Source organism: Triplophysa rosa, linkage group LG13, assembly GCF_024868665.1.
Source record: "Triplophysa rosa linkage group LG13, Trosa_1v2, whole genome shotgun sequence".
NCBI lineage: Eukaryota > Metazoa > Chordata > Actinopteri > Cypriniformes > Nemacheilidae > Triplophysa > Triplophysa rosa.
The window spans coordinates 19,279,343-19,299,266 of record NC_079902.1 but is presented as its reverse complement, the minus strand read 5'-3'; the positions used below and the strand labels follow the sequence as shown (position 1 = coordinate 19,299,266).

Here is a 19,924-nt window from a genome sequence, read left to right as displayed (position 1 = left end):
CATCACCCATGACATTAAACCACCTGCAAGTACAGTTTTCTCTTTACTTTTGCATGTGCTACTACTTGCACACATTTGAAAATGTCATCACAGTCCTTTTAATGTTTTGTTCTGCATTGAACAATGTTATTGCTATTGCAGACATCATCGATGGTAACTGTGATGTTGGTCTACAGCGGGGGATTTCCTAGCCCCACAAGCTTTTTTTTCTTTCCTCTTTTAACTAAAGATGCCCTGACAACAGCTGCGTTCACGAAGACACACTCGCACACACACAAACGCACGTACGTTTATGCACACATGTAGACACGTACACCACACACACATCTACAGAAAACTGTATCATGAATTGATAGTTTTATGCATTAAAAAGTGCATCTATTGACATCCTGAAATCAGCAGAGGACGATACCATTGCTATCTGCTAAAGTTCCAAAAATGAAAATACTTTCATCATTTACTCATCCTCATGTCATTTCAAATCTGTATGACTTATTTCTTTTGCAGAACACAACATTTTTTTTTGAAGGACAAGGTAACTAAACAACACTGACCCCCACTGACTTCAACTGAAACAGTTCTCCAAATATCTTTTTTTTTGGAGAACCACATAATCATATTGAATGACATAATGTGAAGAAATGACAACATAATTTTTATTTTCGTATTATGTGTCCCAAATGGGAAAGATGTCTTGGAGGTGGTGAGAAGCACAAGAGAGTATCTCCAAAATAGCACTCACGTGATATTTAATGAAGGTGTGGTGTGTATTGACCAATGAAAAGCAATGATCTCAAACCATGGGCCGCACACAATCCGAGCGTTATGGGATCCAGTGCTGTTTTATTCTCTCTCACTTTTCAGCAACATCCATATTATTACGCTTTTTGTATGAAGTGGGAGCTTTAAAAATCAGCTTCACCCTTCAGTAAGGCAGAACATGAAATATTACATTTTCCATGTGTAATTTATAACAAGACATTTCCTATTTAGAACAAAATAACATTGATTACAACCGAAGGGAATTTCCTTATCTGTAATGTAAATACAGTTAATGACTGATCTGAATAAATCGACCCGTCGGACCGGTAATAAAATGAAGGCCGTGAGAAATGTCTCCTATTGAGTTAAATACCGAACGTTTAAGTACTGCAGAACAAGATCATTTTTAATTCTAGATAAAAAACAACAATGCTGTACATTTAACAACACCCACTCAAATAGGATGACTTCTTTATTTTACTGGGTGATCAACTTGAACACAGGACAGTTTGGTTTAATACTGTAAACTAAAGCACTTAACACAACAAAAATGCTTTTAAAACTGTAAAAAAACAAAACATTACATAACATGTGATTGCAACATAACACAGCGAAAAGGTGTGGCTTTTGCATAGGTCAAAGGTCACTAGCTTTGGCATAGGCATGGTGGCAAAGGGCACAGGGACAATTTGACTAGCACTTCACAAACAAGGGCTGGAACACAGAACACTGGTTGCTAGGCATATTTATACTGTCCCGTTTCCAGGACGACGCTTTAGTCTTCCCCTCCACAGAGTATCAGAAGGGTCTTACGATAGTCTCCTGATGTGTCACCCTGAGACAGAGACATGATAATGTTAATTAATGAATTATGTCAGGCCACAAAGTTAAAGGGATAGTTCACCCAAAAAAGAACATTTTCTCACCCTCTTGTCATTTCAAACCTGTATGACTTTCTTACTTCTGCAGAACACAAAAGAAGACATTTTAAAGAACAATGGCGGTTCCCATTCACTTCTATACGGTCACAAAACCAATGCAAGTCAATGGGGACCGCCATTGTTCGGTTACCAACATTCTTTAAAATATCTTCTTTTGTGTTCTGCAGAGGAAAGAAAGTCATACAGGTTTGAAATAACAAGAGGGTGAGAAAATGTTCTTTTTTGGGTGAACTATCCCTTTAAAAACTCATCAACTGCAGTCACTATTCACTTTTCTATTATGCATTCCACAGAAGAAAGTCATACAGACTTGGATCAATATGCATCAAGGGTGAATTTTTGGTGTTGCATAATGGTTTTAAGTTGTTATGAAATGCATTATGCAATGAGGTTCTTGCAAGCTTTCATAATAACGATACGAGATCAACAGGTTTTTTTATTTCTGTTAATGGCTACAATAATAAAGTGTTACGAAACCGTGCAATTTTATCAAACAAAAAGCATTACACAATTTTAAGCTCATCTTTAACACCCTTTAAGATGCACATAGACTTATTCTCAGCATGCTTTATATGTAGCTGCAAATATTGAATGTCCAGAAATGAAAATAATGCTTCAATCTTGTTTGATTTCCAATTGCTTCTATTGTTTACCTCATTTGTAAGTCGCTTTGGATAAAAGCGCCTGCTACATGACTAACCGTAAATATATTCAAATCATACCAACCATTCAGTTGCTTCTGTCCTCACGGACACAACATACATGGCAAAACTATTAATAAAGATATAAAGTTAGCTATTATTGATCTTTGAAGGGAGTTTTGACAACAGAGCCAGTATAGACCTGCTGTTTAACACTTCCTGTCTCCGCTTTTCTCCACCAATCAGATTCCGCATACTGAGAGGAAGTCAAGCATGCAGGGGAATTCCTAAACAGCTGAGTCGAGCGAGTACACCACAGGAACCTGTGAAACACTCTGTTCCCCTCGATCTAACTAAAAGAGGATGTGCAACGCCTACAGTCAGATGAAACACAATATCTACACAACTCGCTTGAAAAACGGTACGTAGACGAAGAGCACACCACTTACAACGAGCGCCTCTACCTGGATGAATTCGTGCAAAGTGGCGTCCTGCGTCTCCTTAAACTCTTTGCGGATGTTGAAGAGGTCGATCTCGGAGCGGGACACCATGATACGGATGAGAGCCCTGTCATCTGTTCCCAGGCCCTGCGGGGAAAGTCACAGCGCTTAGGAAAGTCTCTGGCCTGACCGCTGATCTGTACAATGCTTACAAAGCAAATCATCCGCAGCAGTGCAGATGCCCATCACAGGGCCTGTGACTCATTAGTATGCCTGAACACCATCATTCATACCCCAATGACCGTCATCAAACGTGTGCTTGGCTTATTAAAACTAAGACCGTAAACTAGGTTTCAGGTCATGGTGAGGGCTTACTCACTTCAGCGTGTTCTTAGTCAGTGTCTAATTCATCACTTTTATGAAAGCTGACGGATGTAATTTTGCCTTAAATTGGCTCTAGTTTTTTTTCCCTGCTGCTCAGAGTCACAGCCGCATGTAGATGTGAAGAAATGCGTGTTACATAATGGAGGCAGACGTACCTTCATGGCTTTATACAATCGGTCAGCAAAATAAGAAGGCTGATTCTTCACACTCCGCACTGGAAAACACGAACGTGTTATTGCTATTTTTGTTAAGATCACTTTTGTGTCATATGTTTGTAAGGGTTTTTTTTCCACAGAAAAAGCATAAACGTGATCAGAAGTTTGACGTCATCATTAATATTTTGAAAAATCACATGCAAAGCGATTACAGTGAGTACAGTGTAGTGGCCCAAAAACTCAAGTCACAATAAAAATATACTGTATACATTTTGCTCCCAATGTTATTTTAGTGAACGTATATAGTGCACAGTATGCAGAGTATGAATCATATTAAATGGATGTGTTCAACCAGTTTGACAACTAATATTAAAGAGTATAACTATTGTTTCGAAAATAAAAATCTTTTTTTGGGCTTTAAAATTGCTCTTTGGCTTCGAAATCGAAAAGGATTGTTAAAATTTGAGTATCATTTACTCACCCTCTTGTCATTTCAAACCTACTTGACTTTCTTCGGCAGAACACAGAAGCAGATATTTCGAAGAAAGTTAGTAACCGAACAGCTGCGGCACTCATTCACTTCTGTATTGTATAGACACAGCATCAATGCAAGTGAACGGGGGCCGGTTACCAACATTCTTCAAAACATCTACTTTTGTGTTCCGCTGAAGAGAGAAATTCAAACAGGTTTGAAATGACAAGAGGGTGAGTAAATGATCACATTTTTTTGTATTTTTGGGTGAACCATCACTTTTAAAACTTTTCTTTAGAAACAAATTCCACTTGGTACTGTATGATATGTTGTTCTTTAATGCAATGACAAAAATGCATTATTAAGCATGGGCTTAATTCGTTTTGTGGCCACTATACAGTACTTTTTTTCAGATGAGCATTTTAACAAAGTACAACCGTGCTTACCGATAGCAAACATGGCATTTTTAAAGTCCCCTGACATCTCCTTCTTTATTATCTGTTCAATGTCTTTGTTGCTGCACCTAACGAATTCCTGAAACACTGTAAGAGATACAATGAAAGTTGGCTGGAGTTTTCATTACGACATGCATTAGTATGTGCACAGTAGCAACCTGTATTTGCATTACCTCTCCTCAGGTGAGGAAAGCTCCTCGTGCACAGAATACTCATAAACTTGTCCTCCATCTCATCTGAGTCTGCATCGCATGCGTCTGCCAATGCCTAACATGAGAGAAACACATTACACCTGCTTAATCTCAGGACAATAAAGCAATATTAATTGTACTTTATAAATGTACAACACTGGGCACAATACTGTATCACACTTACTTGGGCATCTTCCAGGACCCTGTCCATGTTTACTTGGTCCTCCTCACGACCCCCCTAAAAAACACAATCACAAGTAAAACAGGTTTTTTTCATAAAAGACGAAGTATGAGTTGTTAGTCTTGTAATGTAATGGTGTGGATGGTACCTGTGCCAAAGAGATCAGAACACGTTTGAAATGTCCTGACGTTTCTGATGCGATGGCATGCTCCAAACTTTTTTTAAATGCTGTGTATGAAAAAACCCAAAAGCAAAAAAAAAAGCAAAGACAAATGAGTAGACATAAGTGTACAACTTGTGTGCTAACAAATGAATTAAATACACCATAGGCCAACAGGGCCCCAAATATTTTTAGCCTTAACAAATGGTGCCACCTGCAGGAGATTATATTTTTATGAAGATGAACATGTTTATTTACCACTTTGATAGGCAGAACACATATCATTAATCTCCTGGTTGCTCCTAGTGACCAAGATTTCAATCAATGCATGTTCATCCGTGCCTGCACCCTATTGAGAAATAAAAACATTCGTCTAATATCAACTGCATGTTAGTATCCTGAACAGTTTATACAATAATAAAGTTCTACTATAAAGTAATGTCCATGAATATTATACATATTGTTAAAATGCCCATTATAACCTAATGATAGAAGTTGCTCCTGTTGGTTTCTTTCACAAACCAGTGAACTTATGAAAAACAAACAGTCCATGCCCAGAGAAACCCATCACCTCTGCTCTAGTTTAGACTGTTCACTGACCGTCAGTTAACAAATAAATGCACAGTTCTATAAACAGTAGCAGGTCAAGCTGTTCTTTCAATGATAACACTTTCTATAGAAACAGTTTCCATCAGGACAAAGAGAAATCATCAGAGCGGTTCTTCTGTCTGACAACAATCTCAAAGACGCTACGCACCGCTTGACTACGTCTCCCAGCGGTAAGTCAAAACTTCAACCTTAGTCTGTGTTCCTCCCACTCATCTGTTAGAAATGTTACTGCTTCCAAATGCATAGAGACTGTGTCTGTCCCCCGAATAATACTACAAAATAACAAAATAGCCAAATCTCAGAGAAAAAATCTAATCGTGATTAAACCTGAGGACAATTCAATTCAATTCAATTTTATTTATATAGCGCTTTTCACAATGTGCATTGTTCCAAAGCAGCTTTACAGGAGCAAATAAGAAAAACACAGAAAGGTCAAACACAGCACAGTGCATGGTGTTTATAGACCAAGCAAGATCATTATAATAAATAATATCTAATAAATAAATGAATAAATAAATAAATAAATGACAATGATAAATAAAAAAAGGACAATGTAATAAACGACCAAAACAAACTCATAAAGTTCGGCCTACTTAATATTAGATCACTAAATTCAAAAGCAGTTATTGTAAATGAAATGATCACAGACAACAGTTTTGATATACTTTGCCTTACCGAAACCTGGCTTAAACCAAATGATTATTACGGTCTAAATGAGTGTACCCCACCAAGCTACTGTTATATGCATGAGCCACGTCCGGTTGGTCGAGGTGGTGGTGTTGCAACAATCTTTAGAGACTTTCTTACTGTGACTCAGAGAACGGAGCATGAATTTAAATCATTTCAAAAGTGCTTGCGTTGAACATAATTGTTCCAATTGACAGTAAAAAACCATTGCTTTCTTGTACGTTGGCTACAGTGTATAGACCCCCTGGTCCCTACACTGATTTTCTGAAAGAGTTTGCGGACTTCCTATCGGACCTATTGGTTAACGTTGATAAAGTACTAATTGTCGGAGACTTTAATATCCACGTAGATAGTGCTAACGATGCATTAGCAGTGGTTTTTACAGAGCTATTACACTCTTTTGGAGTAACACAACACATCAATGGACCCACTCATTGATTTAATCATACACTAGACTTGATTATATCTCACGGAGCCGATCTAACCAATATAGATATTATACCTCAAAGCGATGATAACATGTACACTGCGCACTGCAGAAATCAGCCGTTTAACTCGTTATCGACAGGGTAGAACAATTACCTCGACTACTAAAGATAGTTTCGCAAAGAGCTTGCCAGATCTGACTCCTTTAATAACCATACCAATAAATACAGAATCGCTCGATGACATGACCAGCAAATTGGGTAGGCCTACTATTTTCTCTAATACATTAGAAGCTGTCGCACCTATTAAGTCAAAAAAGATTAATGAGAAAAACGCAGCACCACTCGCGCCCTTAAAAGAGAAACACGTAAACTGGAGCGCAAATGGAAACAAACCCAATTAGAGGTCTTTAAAATTGCATGGAAAGAGAGTGCAAACTGTTATAAAAAGGCACTAAAAGCAGCAAAGGCTGAGCACCTCCGTAACCTCATAGAAACTAACAAAAACAATCCAAGGTTTTTATTTAGTACAGTTGCTAAACTAACAAATAAACAGACTTCACCTGACCTGGGTATTCCGCCGCACCTTGGTAGCAATGATTTCATGAATTTTTTTACAGAGAAAATCGAAAACATACGAGACAAAATAGTAAAAACTCAACCTCCAAGTCTGTCCTATAAATTAGTACCAACCATCGCCCCAAAAGAAAGGCTACAGTGTTTTTCACCTATAAAACAGGAAGATTTAATTAAACTTATTGCAACATCTAAACCTACAACTTGCTTATTAGACCCCATACCAACTAAATTATTAAAAGAGTTATTACCCGTTGCAATTGAGCCCATTTATAACATTATCAACTCGTCAATTAATCTAGGCCATGTCCCAGGACCCTTTAAACTGGCCGTCATTAAGCCTCTTATCAAGAAACCAAACTTAGACCCCAATGAACTAGGAAACTATAGACCGATTTCAAATCTCCCTTACCTGTCTAAAATACTAGAAAAAGTAGTGTCCACTCAGTTGTGCTCTTTCTTACAAAATAATGACATACACGAAAAATTCCAGTCAGGCTTTAGACCGCATCATAGTACTGAAACTGCGCTCGTTAAAATTACAAACGACCTGCTTATAGCATCAGATAAAGGTAACATCTCACTCCTAGTCCTGCTCGACCTTAGTGCTGCGTTCGATACTGTAGACCATAAAATACTTCTAGATCGCTTACACAATTATACCGGTATTCAGGGACAGGCACTACAATGGTTCAGATCTTACTTATCAGACAGACATCAATTTGTCCATTTAAATGGGGAATCATCAAATCTAACGCAAGTAAATTATGGATTACCTCAGGGATCGGTTTTAGGACCCTTGCTATTCTCCATATACATGCTGCCCCTTGGAAACATTATTAGAAAACATGGAATTAGCTTCCACTGTTATGCAGATGATACTCAGCTATATATCTCATCAAGACCAGATGATTCCTTCCAACTATCCAAATTGGCAGAGTGCATCGACGATATAAAGCATTGGATGACTTGTAATTTCCTTCTTTTAAATTCTAATAAAACAGAAATATTACTTATCGGACCAAAGACACGTGAGCAGAATATTTCGGATTATGACCTGCAAATTGAAGGCTGCACTGTTACTCCAACAAATACAGTTAAAGACCTTGGCGTTATATTAGACAGCAACCTGTCATTTAAAAATCACATCTCAAATGTCACAAAAACAGCCTTCTTCCACCTTAGAAATGTTGCCAAATTGCGAAATATTTTATGTGTGGCTGATGCAGAGAAGCTTATTCATGCATTTGTGACCTCAAGACTTGACTACTGTAATGCACTGCTTAGTGGTTGTCCTGCAGCATCAATAAACAAACTACAGTTAGTTCAGAATGCAGCTGCCAGAGTTCTAACCAGGTCCAGAAAATACGATCACATAACCCCAATGTTATCAACCCTTCACTGGTTACCCATTAAGTATCGTATTGACTTTAAAGTTCTTTTAATTACTTATAAAGCCTTAAACGGTTTAGCCCCTACCTACATAACAGAGCTTCTACCACACTACAACCCATCACGCTCTCTAAGATCTCAAAACTCCAGACTTTTGATAACACCTAGAATAACTAAATCCACCAAAGGGGGTAGAGCTTTCTCATACGTAGCACCTAAACTCTGGAATAGCCTCCCCGATACTATTCGAGGGTCAGACACACTCTCCCAATTTAAATCTAGATTAAAGACACATCTTTTCAGCCAAGCATTCACTAATACATAGCTAATGAACAGCAGCTACGCTAATTATTCTCTTTCTGTTTCTGCCCTCGCCTCGGGATGCCCATCCCGAGGTAGGGAGAGATTCCGCCAGACCCAGATGAACGTCATATGCCCATCCACAACTAGAGATTACGCCAGCTACATCTGAAAATCCCGTGCCATCCTCCTGCGAGAGCCTGCGGACTGACTGACCATCCAGCTCCATCCAAGGCAATTCCATCACCACCCAAGAAAAAGGCGACCATCTGGCCGGCCCAGCTCAGACAATTCCATCCCCAACCGAGAGCAAAGACGGACTACCTGTCACATAAATGCTAAATTTACAATACTTGGTATTTAATGCTAAACTTACATCACACGACAGCAGTTTGAAGTTATGGCTGCACTCAGTGACTTTGATTGGAGGTAGCTGGGTGGGTGTTGTAGGGAGTGGGGGGGCTTGTTGGTTGTGGTTCGGGGCGTTTCATTTGTTGGGACTGTGTGGATCTGGTCTGGTTGGTCTTGTTTTGTGGTCGATGTCGGACAACAGAGGAATAAAGTTAATTATGCCATTACTACTTTTCCCTGGTTGTTCCTCTGTTGTCTGTTGTTGATCGCGGAATGGGACCGGGTTGGACCTGCACGGTTTCGGCGGGTGGGGCTTCCTGGGTCGCGGCTCGTGGGCTCTCCCTGTTCTTCGTGGACGTTGCTCGGTGGCTTTGGTCGGGGTCACTGAGTGCAGCCATGACACGTCAGAGGAGATCTGGCCCTCCCGGCTGAGCCTGGTTTCTCCCGAGGTTTTTTTTTCTCCATTATTCATCATTGGAGTTTGGGTTCCTCGCCACAGCAGAGCAGTGCAGTGTTGGCTTGCTCACCGGGAGACTGCATTTATTTATTAGATATTATTTATTATAATGATCTTGCTTGGTCTATAAACACCATGCACTGTGCTGTGTTTGACCTTTCTGTGTTTTTCTTATTTGCTCCTGTAAAGCTGCTTTGGAACAATGCACATTGTGAAAAGCGCTATATAAATAAAAAATTGAAATCTGAAAGTGCACCTCCATGGCTTTCTTCATCATTTTGGCATCAAACTCTGCTGGGGACATCATGAGGCCCAGGATGAGCCTCTGGAGGTTTTTGGAGAGTTCAGATTTTAGGTCGGCCAGGAGATCCTGGAGAGAGAGACAAAGAGACATTCACAGTTATAGTTAATGGGTCAATGGTTGTCATGGATCTATTACATGATTTACATGTAAACATATAAAAAATGCAATTTATACAAATCTCCTAACCTTTACTATAATGAACATGTTTTAAATTTCTAAATTAAAAGACGTAATAAAAATAAGCCAATCTAAGTTTGCATGTGTTCAAATAAGGAATGGAAAAATCAAGCATTCAAAGATTATGTTGCTAAAAAATGAAATGTGTTTTAAACAGGAATTTTTAAAAGACTTCTTATCTCTTTCATCTTGGACATCCATAACTGACTCAACTTAAGTGGTATGCTCTGTTTGATATCACAGATGAAATCATTTAGAGCGGAGCACAAAGGACAGCGTCTTACCCGTCCCAAAAGAGATTTGAAAGCTTGTCTTATTTCCTGCCGCTGTTCGTTGCTTCTTCGTGTCACAATTTCAATTATTGTATCCTCATCAGTGCCTGAAAATCAAAAATCAGAAAGTCACAGTTCAAATCTCAGTATTTAATGTGATCAAAGTTCAAATACTCACCGAAACCCTTCATTGCTTTTCTCAGAGCTTGGGCATCACTCGCAGGGTCGAAATCCGAAGACGGTTTCACAGTTCCTCTTAACTGGTGATTGAGAAAAAGGATATGCAGAAAACATAAACGATTATTATTAAAAGTCCAAAACAATTACTTTTTTATTATATTTATATTGTAATTATCTATTGACATCTGTGACACGCCGTCAATTATATGACAACATCTTCTCAATTATAACTTCAATTCATCCCTCAGTTTGTAAAAACATTTGGCATTTACTGTACAACAAAGCAGATTAAAAAGTTTATGAATCAAAGCGGTTTCTATAGTTTTAGTATTTGAAATAATTATTTCAGATAAAAAGTGATTTGAGATATGTGGACATTGATCTAGCACTGCAGATTTCAACAGGCACCAGCACACATACAAACACAAGATGAGGTTTCTGAGATGGTGTGACACTGAACCGAGTGTCCCAGGAACTGGCAGTAAATCAAGACTCTGATTAATAAAATGATGAACAGCATTGGGATGGTATCTGTGCCCGGACAAAAGCTGTTCTGTCTGCTCAGGGTTCATGACATGATGATTGGCCGGAGAAGGGACGGGATCATTAGAGGGTAATTCGATGCATGCCACAGCGTTGTGCTGATGGTGTGTGTTGGACTCCAACCTGAACTTTGGTCATGGCGCTGATCTCCCACATCTTGTAAGCAATCTGTGCAGCCTCAGGGAAGAACTCTCCTGCAATACTGAGAAACAAAGAGCTCCTTAAACTTCGGGTTTGAAAAAGTAAGCGCTTGATAAACACAAAAGGGTGGGTGAAATCTGAATCAATGTTTAAATTCAACTAAATCAAATGCACCTAAATTCACCCGTGCATTTGTTTATATAGGCTGTTTATATAAAAAAAATAACAAGAGGAAAAACTACAGACCACACACTCTACTGCTCTGCATTTTATAATGGTGCAATGTCTCCCTCTTCTGACTTTTTATAGTTACTCAGAGCTCAGAAAAAGCTTACTCATCGTCTCCTCCACACAACTTCAGCAGTGTGCGCTTGTATTCCCCAGATGTGTCATCCTGTGGAGTTCACACAAAGGACAGAATGTACTATAAACATGTTTACAAATTGGAGACAAACCCTAAAGAAACCACATTCAGTCTGTATTCTTTAATGTTTGTGTACAGTCTATACACTAACCTGAATCATGTTGTACAGAGATTTTTCATAGCGTAGGCGGAAGCATTCTCTGATATCCAGCATGTCGATCTCACAGCGAGACACCATAATGCGAATCAGGGTGTTATCAGCCGTGCCCAGACCCTGCAGAGAGATGTGAGAATAAAGAAACGGACCTTTGAGACCTTTACTCCATTAGGATTTATTGTGGGGAACATTAAAGCATCCTACCTTCATTGATTTATAAAGACGTCTGGCGAAGAACATGGGTTTACTCCTTATACACTGGACTGATGAAAGTAAACAAGGTAGCAGATGTTAGAATTTGTGAAGATTTTTAGATTTTATAGAGGGTCAAATACTGCATTATGAAGCCAAAACGTACCGACAGCGAGCATTAGTCTTTCAAAGTCTCCAGACAGCTCGCTTTTAATACTGTCCTCAATGGATCTCTCAGCAATTTTCTGGTATTCATCAAATACTAGATAACACATTAGAAAAATGTAATTATTATGCCATACAACAATGTTACACATTGAATAACGTTCATTTTTCAATACATCTTAAAGGGACAGTTCACACAAAAATACAAATTCTGTCATCATTTACTCACCCTCGAGATGTTCCAAATCTGTCAAAATGTCTTTGTTCTGATAAACACAGAGAACGATATTTGGAAGAATGCTTTTAACCAAACAGCTCTCGGCCACCATTGACGACCATAGTACCATAGTAAAAATTACAATGGTAGTCAAAAGTGCCCCAGAACTGTTTGCTTTCCCACATTCTTCAAAATATATTAATAACAGAACAAAGAAATTTAAAAAGCAATTTTTCCTACTATGGTCGTCAATGGTGTCCAAGAACTGTTTGGTTACAAGCATTCTTCCAAATATCTTTCTCTGTGTTCATCAGAACAAAGACATTAATAAAAATTACAACTTGCGGGTGAGTGAATGAACACAGAATTTTCATTTTTGGGTGAACTTTTAATGACTTGAACTTTTTTGTTACATTACAGATTAAAACAGTGACCTGTTGGTTTTATTTGATCTGTGGTATAGTGAGAAGTGTTTAAGGAGTGATTGTGTATTAGGGGAATGTATAGTCAAATGTACAATATACGTATATGTGTGACCATGGTTCTCATACCCAACTGCAAGTGGGTCACGCTCTGGTTTCCCAGCAACATGATGAATTTGGCTTCGTCTGTGCCCCACTGTGCCTCCCCTGCATCATACAGGTCCTACAGTGAGAAAATACACACAAGTTCAGAAATCGCAAGGTCAAAAGTACACTTGTCAAGTTATATAAAGGCTGTCTGGATATTTAATTTCATTCATTTATAAATAAAAAGGTCACCTGAGCATCCTGCTCCACAAGATCTTCACTCACAACATCATCTTCCTCTCTGGTCCCCTGAAAAGCCCCATAATCACCAAGAGATTCAACAGAGACCAAACCATTTTATAAACATAGTGTATTGTATACCTTGTATTGTAAAACTGGTTTAATATGCATATGACAACAGCACAACATTAAAATACGAAAAAAAAACAATGATATATTTTTGATGTATAATCAAAAAAATATTTCACTGACCTGAAGTAAAACAACCAGCATCTTCTTGAAATGTCCAGATGTGTCCCCTACCACGTCCTCTTCAAGGTCTCTGCCATAGGCTATGAACACAAAACATTGTCAGGCTACATGAGAGCTCAGGAGAATCTTCTTGAAACCAAATCTTGAAACTCACCATCTTTGTATGCTGCCACCAGATTATAAATCTGCTCGTTGGTTCTTGAAGCAAGAATCTCAATTAAACACTTCTCGTCTGTTCCTGCTCCCTTTGAAATACAGGGAGAAAGTCAATTACTTGGGTCGAAGCAACCGAATGATGAATTTTTCCAGATCTATGCTAAGATAGTCATCCAGGGAGAAATAAGTTTGGTCATGCTGGTTAACTAGAGAAATAACAGTGAACATACAGTATGGGTGATCGACAGAGAGAGGAGTTATTATTTTACCATAAAACAGCAGGTTTTTCAAACAAGCAGCTGTTTATAGTAAGATTAACTATTAGGGAAAATATTTCATTATCATTTCCAAGGGATTCAGTGTTCTTTAATTTGGAAATGTGTTCTATTATTGAATCCTCAATCGGCTTCATTCTTTAAAATGATAAAAAAATGTCAAATGTATTCTTGGAATTTGTGAAATTATAGCTTGATGTGGCCCTATACTTTACTAAGGAAAATCACTTACCGCATCCTAATGATAGCAATGCCAAAACAGATTCGCAGAAAGAAACACGCAGTAAATAAGACAGCTGATGTAAAAATTGAATTTATCGTAATGATCGATTCTTTCACAAATAGCTATTAATATATAAACCATTTTGTTTTTTACAGATATACAAATCCAGCAAACTCAAAAAAATGTAATAACATATAGGATACAGAATAAAATGTTACACAAAAACAACACACATATCCAAAAAACACACTCAGACATGAACTGCACGCTTTAAATGAACATACAATAGTTCTTACCTTAATGGCATCCTTCAGCTCTTTGGCATCATGGTAGGCTGGGGGTCTCATCAAACCAATGATCAGACGTTCAAACTTCCCCGTCAGCTCATATTTAAGATCATCAATTAAATCCTGTAGAATTCATAAAGCAAACGTATATTGTGTCAATCTGTCGCAATACTGTATTCTCTCGAATGGCTTAAAAATCAGTTTATCTATGTAGTGAAGATTCCCCTACCTTGCCATAGAGTGATTTGTAGGCACTGCAGATCTCCTGCCTCTGAGCATTGCTCCGTGATGTAATCAGGTCTAAGATGGCCTCTTTGTCACTTCCTGTGACGCACAGGCCATAATGTAATGAGATCATATGGAGTATCCTACCTGTCAGTGAATATCTCTAAACGAGCTGTTCAGACACTCACCGAAGCCTTTCATGGCATTGTACAGATCCTCTGCATCGCTGTTTGCATCAAAGTCAGGGTGATCTGTGATTGTTCCTCTGAATTCCTATGAGAGAGATGGAATGACAAACCCACCCGGTCTCAAGGCAGTTTGTGGCATTGGCACGAAATTTGGAATCTATTGATTCGTGTTCATGGACATAAATTTGTCACTCAGCACGACTTTTTTTCATGTCACTCACCACGACTTTCAATACACAGAACGCATTTGTATATGTACATTTATATATTTATAACCTGATATCAAAAGAAGTCGTACATATTTTAGGTGGTGGCTAACCAACACCTTACCTCACCCCAAACCCTAAAATCACAGCCACAAAAGCTAAATTAGCTAAAAAGATTCACAGGTAGCAAAGCAATATGGCTACCCTAACCCCGCCCCCAAACCTATAATGTCACAGGGCCAAAGTCAAATCATTACAAAAAATATTAATGAGATAGTAGGAAATAGGAATTCACACAAATGAGCCACTGAATTCGCATCAGATTGCATTAATATATACTGTATTTATACATATGATTACCGCTTATTAAAATACGTTAGATTGAAAGTCGTGCTGACTAACACAAAAAAAGGGGGAAATTCGTGTCCATAAACACCAATTAATAGATTATAGTTCGTGACAATAAAAAAAATTAAAGATAATTTTCAGTTTTTCTGAATTTACTATTTATAGGTATGTGGTTAGGTAAAATGATCATTTTTGTTTCATTCTGTAATCTCGCAAATTTCAAATACAAATTTGAATAGTCAAATGTTTTCTATTTGCATTTATTTGCAGCAAATGAAAACTGGAGAAACGGGTCAAAATAACAAAAAAGATGCCCTGTATTTTTTCAGACCTCAAACACTGCAGAGAAAGCAAGTTCATATTCACTTAAAGCAATACAACAGTAATATTTGTACATGTATTAAGGAAAAGTAAAATAAATTTGTGATAACCTCGATTTTTATCACAGTTTTTATGTGTCTTGTCATTCTGTCAGTCTTTCACTTTCCTGAGGTTTGATTTTGTTGAGATTCAACAGACACTGGACTAGAATGACCACAATACATCTAGAAATGCTGATTAAATGGAAGTTTGGAACGGTCTCTTAATTTTGTCCGTGGCTGTGTATGGTTGAACTTTTCTGAATTTGCTCAAACCAATGAATAATCCAAAAAATTCCCCAGTGTCATAAATATCAAAAAAACTAATTCTTGGTGACATTTTTAATTTGGGTCAATTATAAAAACTGCTTTATAATCAGCTTTTCTGTAGCTCAACTCATAGAGCATGGCACATAAAACTGTGATGGTCCTGGGTTTAATATCCAAGGAATGCAAGAACTGATCAAATGAACTAAATGAACTTTAAGTCACTATGTGGAAATGTGCTAGCCACATGCTTCCATGTCAACCAGCAAAGTACACATTTAAAAAAACACATTATGTTCATCAATGAAAAAAAATGAATTCAAAATAGATTCTCAGTAGATAAATCTTCATAGCTGCTGTCCTTCTGAAACCTCGTATCTCCATATTTCGTGATTTTTATTTTAAATTATTATTATTAGTCACCCTTTATGTTTGTCACTGGGTTTCTGCAAATATATAACCAATAAAAAGTGCTTGTCAACTTTGACAACACAGTATTTAATCATTTTAAAAGTCCAGTGTTTTTTCCATTTCCTGAAAAACTGTGAATTTGGACATCAGAGGTTTCAGGAGAACAGCGACGACATGTAATAGCTGGTTCAAAAAACTGCTTATACTGCTGGAACTGCCATTTACACAAGAACCCAACAAACACAAAAAACAATGATTGTGAACTTGCCATTTTGGCCATTTCACTGTGTTTAAAGAGAGTAGATATTTTTTCTGGAAAAATAACTAGTGGCATCTTATATGATCTGAGTTACGGTTGGGTGAGATTTGTTTATATATTCTCCCAAAATAAAACATTACACCTAAAATCAGACCCTCCCTCATCTAGCCTTTACTCCTGCCTTATATACTCTCTTGCGGGTGTGTTGGAGCTTCAGTTCGAATGCAGGCGGGATTACAGAGTGGACAGCTGACACCTGTCAATGCAGCAGTTGTGTTATGGTCAGCAGCAAAGAGCAATGTGTGTGTGTGTGTGTGTGTGTGTGTGTGTGTGTGTGTGCGTGCGTGCGTGCGTGCGTGCGTGCGTGCGTGCGTGCGTGCGTGCGTGCGTGTGTGTGTGTGCGTGAGAGAGAAAGAGAGGGGGAGAAAGAAAGGAGAGAACCAAAGCTTTCATGCAACTCAAAACTAAACGTCTGTAACCTTACATGTTCAATCCTATTGAAAATTTTCTTCCAGGAAGCATCTGACAGTGGATAAATCCTTCATGACTTTGCATTTCTAAAGCACCTCTGCTCAATGTTCTCAGTCTGCCTACTTTCTTTCCCATAATGCTTTCTTTTTGGCGTGTCCTGTATAAGGGCACAAAGCCAGAGTCCACCCCCCGTATGCTTCTCTGCACATGCTCAAGGCCTGTCCTGCAGCTATCGCTCAGCACAACAGCTGTGAGGTTCTACGTCCACAGTAACAGACCCCTAGCAACAGTGATAGGCAAACAAACATCCGGCCAGAAGCATTTTTAGCGGTACATTATCATTGAGAAGTTTCGATAAAGATCCCAAGTATTTTAGCTAGAAAACTATTGAAATGCAATTGTAAAATTAAATAATTTAGTGATATATTAATTTTGCTTTAAATTGTTCTTAAAATAATTTCCTAAACAAAGTCATTTAAAAGAAACAATTGTGTATAAAGAGGGCGACAAAGGATCCTTTTGGTCTGCGTTGCTGCATTATAGTGCCATGAACAGATCTTATTTTTTAATGAGTGATTCATTGACCTCTTCAATTCCAAACAGACAACCCTGATATCCTACACTACCTGCATTACAATAGATGAAAAACGAGATTCGTCCCATGTCTTTGCAGCCATTCTTTAAACTTACAACAAGGTATCTAATCACATCGTATATCAATATTAAATGTAAAGGCATTGAGGTAAAAGTCTAAGTTTACCTTTCCCATGTTTGATTAGTTGCTGGTTGGCAATGGAATGATAGCCTTGAACCTAGAAGGGAATTAAGAAACATAAATAAGACATAGAGTGGTTAACTATACTTTCACATTGCAGTTTTGCATACTATAACCTGCCATGGAATGCAATATAAATGTACTCATTATTAAGAATGATCTGTTTATGAGGAAACTGAATTCAAAACACACTGCAGCTAACATGTTGCAAAGTGTTTTCATAAGTTTAATATGTTAAGTAACCTCCAAACGTGTTTCTTTTTATGTGGTAAGTTAAAAACTAACTGCAAGAACTCTTGGGTTGTTGCCTGGAAAATCAATTCCTCCTAATTCTAACCATGAAGTACTATAGGCAGATTTTATAGGAAGGGTCTTGGCCACGGGTACCATGTCTGCTGAATGCACAGCCACATTTTCCACAGGATACTCTTGACTACACACAGCTCACTATAATACCCTCTTTCTCTATCATATTCTGCCAAAAACAGAACAGGGAACTCTCTATGATAGAGGGGTCTCCAGTAAGAGAAAAGGGTTATTCCCTGTTATAATGGCAAACTTGTGTGCACAAGACTGTCTGAATATGCAGCACAATGACAGTGTACGCAGGGCCCTGTTAAATCTCCCGTGTAAGCATTATTGATGTTGCACTCTGCAGGTTTTTAGTCAGAAATCTCACAAAATAAAAGACAAATTACAAACACGTTCAGCATTGAGATTTTAAGTGCATGTCAGCGGACTCCATAAATAGCCATCTCTCTCTCTCTCTCTTAGTCAGGAATACATCCAAGGTCTGAGAAAGACATTTAAACAGCCCCACCCAGCCAGCCATACCATGCACTGAAATGAAATACATTCAAAAATGAATGAAAATCTTCCTTATAAGATACAGAAAAGTCTTTATTGCAAACATATTCATAACACCTTTGCTTTACAATATACATTTCATATTTTGAGTCCTCAATACGTTTTCTATAGAACTGACTGTGTACAAAAGTTTTGTTTTACTTGAAAATAATATGTTTACGTGCCAATTACAGTTATTAAAGCGATACGTACTGTTACATGTCGCATTGCTACATCAAACGTCGCATTGTTGATAATACAACGCCTTAATAAACGATTTTTAAAAATAATAACGATAAGAAAAACATACAATTGAAACTTTTTACCTTTTAAACACGGAGTCGCAAGCTCCAGATTAGTGGTCCGCTGTCTGCTCGTCGGTGGTCTTGCTGGGAAACGTCTGCGAGTGTCAGCTGTTCTCCTCTGACGCAACACACGCGGCGCGTTTAAGTTTAGTATTTAACTCAGCTTTACCAGCTATGACGTAATGCCCACCGTTGACGTGTCGTGATACCCTGTCTCACATATGACGTGAATGTCTGTGGCATGGTAATATACGACCAAGTGATCACATGATTTCCAGGAGTCGCTAGTGTTTCCAGACAGCATCATCTGCAGTGCACAGCACACCATGATCTGCAAATGCGGCACGTTAGGGGGTCTGGTTACTGTACGAGCTGAATCTGAAGGTTTAAGAAAAGCAAGAATCATACACACGTGTTAATAAAATAGATATATTAGTATTTGGGCTATTTATTTATATGTTACTATGTGATGTTTAGTTTCTCGATCCAGTACAAACTTTACGCACCTCAATAATTGCTTTCTAAACTAAACTAAATCTGTGAGGCACCAGAAAATGAATAACCAAAATAACCTTCAACAAAGGTTTCTTCACATTTAACTTTAACATTAAGTAGGATTTAAACATCAACTATCAGCTACACAGTAAACAGCACGCATGGTTGGATGGCCACCAGCCTTATAGAGGCCTCCTTTGTTGTGACCAAATTCTGAGAAATAAGGAGTTGTATTAAAGTCACAAATGCAATAAAGTTGGAAATACAAGATAAATGTACTGTATGACGTAATACATTGCAAAGAGAAAACATTAAATGTGCAACATCTAGCTACACCAAAGCTCCAAAAAATTGAAGGCTGAAACATTTCTTCTTTTATTTTACATCAAGCTCTAAACATAATTTCCAAGTCACCGTATTTATCTAGTATTGCTGATATAAAATAAGGTCAAATGCTTCTGTGTAAAAACATTATTCAAAGTCTGAATATGCAGCCTGAGCCATATTAAGGTAGATATGTTTATGTAAACTGAAAA

General features: G+C 38.0%; 1 protein-coding gene across 2 annotated transcripts; it reads right to left on the bottom strand.

The window, feature by feature from the left end:
• Positions 1-755: 755 nt before the first annotated feature.
• anxa6 (annexin A6) lies at positions 756-19,206 on the bottom strand. Of its 2 annotated transcripts, none has more exons than XM_057349041.1 (25): positions 18,915-19,206; positions 17,728-17,779; positions 14,647-14,731; positions 14,463-14,557; positions 14,243-14,356; positions 13,447-13,537; positions 13,293-13,372; positions 13,053-13,109; positions 12,843-12,936; positions 12,076-12,171; positions 11,922-11,980; positions 11,712-11,834; positions 11,532-11,590; positions 11,179-11,257; positions 10,511-10,592; positions 10,345-10,439; positions 9,836-9,949; positions 5,041-5,131; positions 4,771-4,850; positions 4,626-4,679; positions 4,424-4,517; positions 4,242-4,337; positions 3,324-3,382; positions 2,794-2,931; positions 756-1,597 (listed from the first exon to the last, which is right to left on the bottom strand). In XM_057349041.1, the coding sequence occupies exons 2-25, from the start codon at positions 17,734-17,736 to the stop codon at positions 1,538-1,540; spliced, it is 2,004 nt and encodes a 667-aa protein (XP_057205024.1). In that variant the 5' UTR covers positions 17,737-17,779; positions 18,915-19,206; the 3' UTR covers positions 756-1,537. The 2 variants fall into 2 exon arrangements, with proteins under 2 accessions (XP_057205024.1, XP_057205025.1); XM_057349042.1 differs by having other exon boundaries at positions 2,809-2,931.
• Positions 19,207-19,924: the final 718 nt, after the last annotated feature.

Excerpts from the sequence above, each read along its gene's own strand:
- anxa6 (XM_057349041.1), bottom strand. Across the intron at positions 11,258-11,531 it reads TTGTGTGGAGGAGACGATGA|TATTGCAGGAGAGTTCTTCC; the intron begins GTAAGCTTTTTC and ends TTTGTTTCTCAG. Across the intron at positions 1,598-2,793 it reads TCCAGGTAGAGGCGCTCGTT|GGTGACACATCAGGAGACTA; the intron begins GTAAGTGGTGTG and ends TCTCTGTCTCAG.